The sequence below is a fragment of the Schistocerca gregaria genome, unplaced genomic scaffold (genome assembly GCF_023897955.1).
Source record: "Schistocerca gregaria isolate iqSchGreg1 unplaced genomic scaffold, iqSchGreg1.2 ptg000548l, whole genome shotgun sequence".
Lineage (NCBI taxonomy): Eukaryota > Metazoa > Arthropoda > Insecta > Orthoptera > Acrididae > Schistocerca > Schistocerca gregaria.
The window spans coordinates 72,820-81,134 of record NW_026061943.1 but is presented as its reverse complement, the minus strand read 5'-3'; the positions used below and the strand labels follow the sequence as shown (position 1 = coordinate 81,134).

Here is an 8,315-nt window from a genome sequence, read left to right as displayed (position 1 = left end):
AACCATTTCTGTGTGAATTTGGAAACCCTCTAACTCTATTTTCCTTTGCAATCCGATTCAACTCACGTACAGTTTTGTTAGAAACTAAGTAAAACAAGCCGCTTGTCGCTGCTGTGGAATAACTCTTCTCTATAGCATCGACAAGAGCGTCCTTTTTCGTTTTGCATAAGCCTTTAACTCTGAGCGCTTTTCCGTGCGCTCAGAGACTTTGATAATAGTAATAGAATTATTATTTTTATTTGTATCCATTTTATATATAGAGATTATATTTGGAAATTTAGACGGTTCAGTTTTTGGAGACACCGCAACGTTGCCGTGTTAGGCACGGCTGACAAACTTCCGCGATAGCAGCGGCGGCGTAACCGCCGAGGCCACCGCCCCTCACCGCTTTCCTCGCTGTTATCGCTAGGCTGGCGCGTGATTCATAGCTTTAGCTGTTGTGAATTGACGATACGTTAAATGCTCTTGCAATAAATAAGCACAAAAATGCAGGCACACACGTGGAGGACACATTAATGTTATTGCAGCGCTTGTCCCTCTTTCAGAAAGGTTCAATTGGCTCTGAGCACTATGGGACTTAAGTTCTAACGTCATCAGTCCCCTAGAACTTGGAACTACTTAAACCTAACTAACCTAAGGACATCACACACATCCATGCCCGAGACAGGATTCGAACCTGCGACCGTATCGGCAAGAGCAGTTTCGCTCATGATCTTACGCACGGAATAATTAGTGACAACTTTTAGCCATGTGTTTCTTTAATGAATCTCGATCCACTAAAAATGTTCAGTCAATATTTCTCTTCATGACTGTTCTGCACATTGGACTGTTATTTTGCACTGATAACCGCCGGGCAATGCATTCCTTATGAAAAAGGTGTTTGGATTTTGTCAGCACGAATTGACCACTTTCATTTGTTAAGCATATAGAACAGTCATTTTCAGGTTCTTCTGTCAGTATTTCATACGGACATAACATCTTTTGTCTGAACGATTCAGATAGATTTTGAAATTTTAAAATTACTTCCCAGTTTACTTACTGCTGAAATTCCATTACAGAACCTTCAGACAGCTTTTCACAAAGCGATATCCCATTCCAGAACAATCTATCCTGGCAAGCCCGCATCAAATCGTCAGACATCTTTTTTTTTGTGCAATGACATAAATTCCCAGTCTAATCTGTCAGCGAATTCTCGCCTGAAATTTTCAGACAGTTTTTGATGTGCTGATATTGGAAATCAATCTAATCTGTCTTGTAATTCTCTCATGAAATCTTGAGACAGCATTTCATGTTTTGATACGTTATGCCAGCATAATTTGTCTTGAAATTCTCTAATGAAATCGTCAGTTTGTGCTTCCATGCTATTGCATATCAGTATAATCTGTTTTGGAATTATCTTATGAAATTTTCTGATATTTTTTGATGCAATGACAAATATTCCCAGTTTACTCTGTCTACGAATTCGCGCATGAAATTTTCAGACAACGTTGCCCACATGAGGCATCATAACAACGTTCCACCAGGCAACGCCGGTCAACAGCTGTTTCTGTATGAGAAATCGATTGGAAACTTTCCTCATGTCAGCAAGTTGTAGGTGTCGCCAACCTTGTGTGAGTGCTCTGAAAAGCTAATCATTTGCACATCACAGCATCCTCTTCCTGCCAGTTAAATTTCGCGCCTGTAGCACGCCATCTTCGACGTGTACCAATTTTAATGGCCAGTAGTGTATGTTTCGCAAGGCAAGCGCTCTGAAAAATTCGGGAAATTTGGAAATTTGTGTTGCTGACTCTTTTCAGCTATTCACCTGAGCCACCATTGTGACACTGGGTGGATACATGGTGTAACTGACTTGTGGTGAACAACGTTTCCTGACTGATGCTTGCCACAGATCTGCCTGTGACCCCTAATTGCACCAGATGTAGTGTTTAAGGGCAAAGGGCTGCTCAGTTGGCGACGACATGTTTCAGGATCATCTCCGATGTCACACGCTCAGAAGATGGAGGGCGCGCCAGCAGAGGCAGTGCGTGCGCAGACTCACTCCACAGCCAGTGTCACGGGAGGCGAGACTGCGCCCGAGCAGGTCGACTCCATACCCAGTGTCACGGCAGCTGAGGCGGTGCCTGTGCAGACTCACTCCATCCCCGGTCTGAAAGCAGCCGAGGCCGTGCGTGCTCTGACTCGCTCCGTGCCTGGTCTCACAGATGCCGGCGCCATTAACCTCTTAAAGGGTCACTTACAGCTGATGGCTGTACAGCATACGCACTCGACACCGAGTGTTACGGCAGACCAGGGAGCGTCTACGCAGAATCACTCCGCCCGCAGTCTCGAGGCAGCCTGGGCTGTGCGTGCGCTGACTGACTCCTTCCCCGGTCTCACGGGTCCTGGCGCCATTAACCTGTTAAAGGGTCACTTACAGCTGATGGCTATACAGCACAGCTTGGCACTCACGGAAGACAAGGCAAGGTAAGCATGAGCTTAGTCACTCACTTGTGTTCGCCGGTTCTGCACACATCCAAAAAAGTTTTGTATCACTCGAGTTCCCGGAACTCCTGAAGATAGACGCTGACTGGTGATATTGTATCTCAGATACAGTCCCTTTGACTGTTCAGAGATGTCACTAAACCCGACCAAACCATGCATGAGCAGCGCCTATTAGACAGAGGGGGTCCGACAGCCCATCAGTTCCGGTCATTCCACCAGGAATGAGTTACACTGCTCGCGTCATCTGTTGTTCAACCGTGCCTAGACGGTCAATACCACTGTTCGATCGCGCTTGCATTATTAATCTGTGCCAGGAAGGGTTCTCAACAAGGGAAGTGTCCAGGCGTCTAGCAGTGAACCAAAGCGATGTTGTTCAGACATGTAGGAGACGCAGCGAGACAGGAACTGTCGATGACATGCCTCGGTGACGCCGCCCAAGGGCTACCTACGGATTATGGGTCGGAGGAACCCTGACAGCAACGCATCCATGTTGAATAATGCTTTTCGTGCAGCCACAGGACGTCGTGTTACGACTCAAGCTGCGTCCAATAAGCTGCATTATGCGCAGCTTCAATCCCGACTTCCATGGCGAGGTCCATCTTTGCTAACAAGACACCATGCAGCGCGGTACAGATTCCGAATGGACCACTCACGATGGGCATAACGGTTTCTTCACCGCAGATGCCTCCAACCAGACAATCGTCGCAGACGTGTTAAGATGCTACCCGGTGAGGCTGAACGCCTTAGACACACTGTCCAGCGAGTGCTGCAAGGTGAATGTTCGCTGCTGTTTTGGGGTGGCATCGTGTGGGGCCGACGTACGCCGCTGCTGGTCACGGAAGGCGCCGTAGCGGCTGCACGATACGTGAATGCCATCCTACGACCGACAGCGCAACCATATCGGCCGCACATTGGCGAGGCATTCGTCGTCGTGGACGACAAATCGCGCCCCCATCGTGCACATCTTGTGAATGACTTCCATCAGGAGAACGACATCGCTCGACTGGAGTGGTCAGCATGTTCTCCAGACATGAACCCTCTCGAACATGGCTGGGATAGATTGAAAAGGGCTGTTTATGGACGACGTGGCGTAGTGTCCCACCAACCACTCTGAGGGATCTACGCCGAATTGCTGTTGAGAAGTGGGACATTTTGGACCGACAGTGCCTTGATGAACTTGTGGATAGTATACCACGACGAATACAGGCATGCACCAATGCAAGAGGACGGGCCGCTAGCCACTGTGTACAGCAACCTGGACCACCACCTCTTAAGGTCTCGCTGTATGGTGGTTCAACACGCAATGTGTGCTTTTCATGAGGAATAAAAAGGGGCGGAAATGATGGTTATGTTGATCTCTATTCCAATTTTCTATACAGGTTCCGAAACTCTCGGAATCGAGGTGATGCAAAACTTTTTTCGAAGTGTGTATACACGTATGTGTCTCACTACCTATAGTGTCTGCCACTGTGTTCCTTAGTGGTATTTTGACTTGATTGACAACTACAAAAGGCATTTGCAGGTAGCACATACACATAATGCATTCACTGGCTGCCGTGGAGAAATGTTCTCAAAACTCCCCTGGCTAAAAACGCAGCTGAGAAAGATTCTAGCCCCCTGCCACACACTGTGGCTACAGGTAGGAGCACCTCAGAGCCATTCACAGAATGTACGGCCGCGTATATTCTCCATGTCACGTCAGTCTGAAAATTACAGTTAGCCGTAAACCATTATGTTTATTACCAGTAGAAAGTGTGTAACCGAATTAAACACAGTTTTTAATTACGTGCGTGAACAAAATGACATTTAATGAATGGGCATCCTCTGTTATATTCTAATGGAATGTCTGTGGGAAACTTAGATTATTATCGAGAAGAAGCCCAAGTCAACAGGGATTTCTTCTTCCGCAACATTACATGCAGTTTACGTGGAGACAGCTCCCGAAACATTTCGAGGACTCTGGCTTCTCGACATGAAGATGATACGTGACGAATATGCAGATGAAGCCATCTTGGTGATCAGCAAGAAGGAAGTTTAGTTATCCAAAAAAGATACACTATGTGATCAAAAGTATCCGGACACCTGGCTGAAAATGACTTACAAGTTCGTGGCGCCCTCCACCGGTAATGCTGGAATTCAGTATGGTGTTGGACCACCCTTAGCCTGGATGACAGCTTCCACTCTCGCAAGCGTACGTTCTATCAGGTGCTGGAAGAATTCTCGGGCAATGGCGGCCCATTCTTCACGGAGTGCTGCACTGAGGTATCGACGCCGGCAGATGACGTTGACCGGGTATTGACCACACCCACACCCTGCCATCGGGTCGCCACATTGTGTACCTTGATTCGTCACTCCAAACAACGTTTTTCCACTGTTTAATCGTATCATGTTTACGCTCCTTACACCAAGCGAGGCGTCGTTTGGCATTTACCGGCGTGATGTGTGGCTTACGAGCAGCCGCTCGATCATGAAATCCAAGTTTTCTCACCTCCCGCCTATCTGTCATACTACTTGCAGGGGATCCTGATGCAGTTTGGAATTCCTGTGTGATGGTCTGGATAGATGTCTGCCTATTACACCTTACGACCTTCTTCAACTGTCGGCGGTTTGTCAGTCAGCAGACGAGGTCGGCCTGTACGCTTTTGTGCTGTACGTGTCCCTTCACGTTTCCACTTCACTTTCACATTTGGAACAGTGGTTCTCAGCATGTTTAGGAGTGTGGAAATCTCGCGTACAGACGTATGAGACAAGTGACACCCAATCACCTGGCCACGTTCGAAATCCATGAGTTCCGCAGAGCGCCCAATTCTTTGTTTTTTTTTATTCCCGATACTTTGGATTACATAGTGTGTGTCAAAGTGACAGAAGTGAACGTTTCCTTTAAGAAAATCATAGCTTAGGAATAACTGGATTATTATGACCGAGGAAAGCACGTTGTCGAGTAGAGACATGATAAAAGCCAGCCCATATCTTCTGATAACAAGAATCCCACAGCAAATGCGCCAAGGATATCAAATAGCCTCTTGGCAGTGGTAGGCCCTGAGGACGGCGGTAACGTGCCGCAGAAACTCGTCGTGTGACACAATAGAGGCGTTCTCAAGATACAGCTGTGGCGTTATTTTTCTCAGAATGTTCTTGCTTTTCTTTTGTATGGGTGTTGCTGAGTTTTACTTCTCCCCTCAAGTAACACAGTTTGCAGTACATCAACATACTTTGTGTGCTAGGTTCATTGTGGCGAAGCAATGAAAACAGAATTGTTTGTTTCTCAGTGCACACTTCAGCAGTGTTACCTACATGAATGCATGAGACATTACTGTAGTCTGTAAGTCCACAGGTTTTAAAGTCGCCTTCAGATACATGGCAGGCATAAGAATTTACTTGCAAGTGGATGTGTGTGTGTGTGTGTGTGTGTGTGTGTGTGTGTGTGGATGGATGCGTGTATGTGGTTGAGTGTGTTATGCAGACGTTTCTGTGCATCATGCCAAACAATAAGTATTTGTGTTTGGTGTGGTTGAGTTGCGAAATTAACTATGAAGATGCCAAGCAACTGTTTTAAGCCCTCGCTGTAGATGTTTAGTGTCTTTGCTAGCTTGAGAAACGTTTGCTGCACACAAAGGACCAGTGATAGACGTATTAAGAACCTGTTTCATTGCAGGTCAGTTCTTAGATGTGAAGGTGAAAGGAAGTGCATGTCAAGTGTGACTCTGAGAAAATGTGTCAACAGAATTTCTTGAGTGATTGAGAACACGGATTCTTAATGGGAAATGGACGTGCATTTTGATACAGGGATGCAATGATATATGTGTACTTTAAGCGACACAGAATTCTACAAGATAAAAGGGAGAATGTTTTATATTGGTAATTTAGAACTGGACAGTTGCGTTTCATGAATTCTTGTCTGTTTCGCATAGTTTTCTTGATAACGTGTGTGTGTGTTTATAGTAAAGTATGAGAATGTCTCTGTTTTGTGTAGGGAGCTTTCTCAAATGAACAGCCGGATGATCCAGATGGCAGATGACGGGATGGTGGAAGAGGTGGAGAGGCTGCTGATGTTAGGGGCGAACGTGGAGGCGAAGGAAGAGAGGTATGGCTGGACAGCCCTTCACCCTGCATCAATCGACGGACACTTGAGCGTGGTGCAGTGTCTGCTGAGGTACGGAGCGGATGTGGGAGCGAGAGACAGCGAAGGGCGGACGCCACTGCACTGGGCCGCGAGGTACGGACAATTGGAGGTGCTGGAGTATCTGCTGGAGAACGGGGCGGATGTGCAGGCGAAGGACGTCGAAGGCCAGACGCCAGTACACTGGGCAGCAAAGAATGGCAGTTTGGGGGCGCTGGAGGTCCTGCTGGAGAGTGTGGTAGGCGCCGAGGACAACAATGACGACACCCCTCTCCACTTGGCCGCAACCTGGGGCTACACAGAAGCGGCGCTGCTACTGGTGAGGTTCGGTGCTGACCTGGGTGCCGAAGGCCAGGAGGGGCTGACGCCGCAGCAGAGGGCCGAACGCTGGGGCCACGAAGGCACGGCAGCTGCACTGCTGGCAGCAGCCTCCCAGACTGGAGTCCAGCAAATGTCTGTGGACTAAAATTGAAATAGTTTCACTACACATTTTTTCTTTTCTGGAATAAAGCATACAAAAAATTTATGCTACAGTCGCTCATTTGCACCCTCTTTGCACTATACAACAACTGAAGTAAAACACTGCAGCTAAACTAAGATGAAGGTAGGTATGTCAAACTATTATCAAGTAAACACAGTAACAAGAGACAACCTTTCTTTCGAATGAAACGTCTGAAATACATTCGTAGGAACAACATTCGAAACTTCGACAAGAACTGAAAAATACACGCGGCGTCATTATTCGATAAGCGTAACTACTCAACAAGTTTTCACATACTGTAAAGTATTTCATAGTGGTTTGCTAGGTATTCTGTGCAACTAGTATAAATTGCACAGTAGCCACGTTAGAGCCACATAAGGTCTACGGTCAGAATGGATCTTCGAGTCAGATCTGTTCTAGAATTTAATGTATGTCTGTCTCTGCAGCACAGATGATGTCATGCTTTGATTAATTCCAAAATGAAATAATTGGCAATATTCATACTACATCGAGCACTTATCGTGTGGAATCTTATGATCAGTTCACGTGTAGCTCAGGAGAATCGAAGAACAATCTCCAATTGTATGTTCCCCGAATAGCTGTAACGCTGCTGTTCAGCCTGCTAAGTAACACGAGCCGTCACTCTCAAACAACAGAAGCCTACAACAGATTTTCCGGCTTTCACAACATTCCTTACTACCACCTACAGCCAACTGATTGTGAGGCCGTTCCACTCAGACGGGGAACTCCACGTCACGTGTAACGCTGCTGGATGACAAAACATCGCTCCAACAACACTGCTTACGTTTGCTTTTCTCCACATACGCCACTGAATGACCTGCAGAAGAGACGCCCGCCTGTGTTACTCCACGCCAGTATAACGCCAGCACGGGTTCCACAATATCGTAAAAGCAGCGTCGGATTCACAAGGACACGGTACTGACTTTTAACGCATTTAATCGCGCTCGCAGACCGTCGAAATATAGAAGGTTGAGTTTATTTCTCCGTTAACTCTCCGTCTCCTGCGGCCCACAGAGCTTTGTCGATGCTTCAGCGACTGATTGTTGCTCCTGGCGCTCCACAATATCGGAGGTTCGCAACATTCTCGCGAGTGATGGTGGTTTCATGGAGAAAGTGAAAACGGGAAAAAATTATAACAAATGCACAATCACCAGTCAGACTTTACGTTTATCGAAGTTGTAAGCGAGTAAACTTTTAAACTGGAAATTACCT

At 46.8% G+C, this 8,315-nt stretch overlaps 1 protein-coding gene across 1 annotated transcript; it reads left to right on the top strand.

The window, feature by feature from the left end:
* The first annotated feature begins 446 nt into the window (after nucleotides 1–446).
* LOC126314284 (poly [ADP-ribose] polymerase tankyrase-1-like) lies at nucleotides 447–7,127 on the top strand. Its single transcript, XM_049992375.1, has 2 exons — nucleotides 447–2,463; nucleotides 6,455–7,127. Exons 1-2 carry the CDS (start codon nucleotides 1,979–1,981, stop codon nucleotides 7,065–7,067), a joined length of 1,098 nt encoding a protein of 365 aa, XP_049848332.1. The 5' UTR covers nucleotides 447–1,978; the 3' UTR covers nucleotides 7,068–7,127.
* The last annotated feature ends 1,188 nt before the right edge of the window (nucleotides 7,128–8,315 follow it).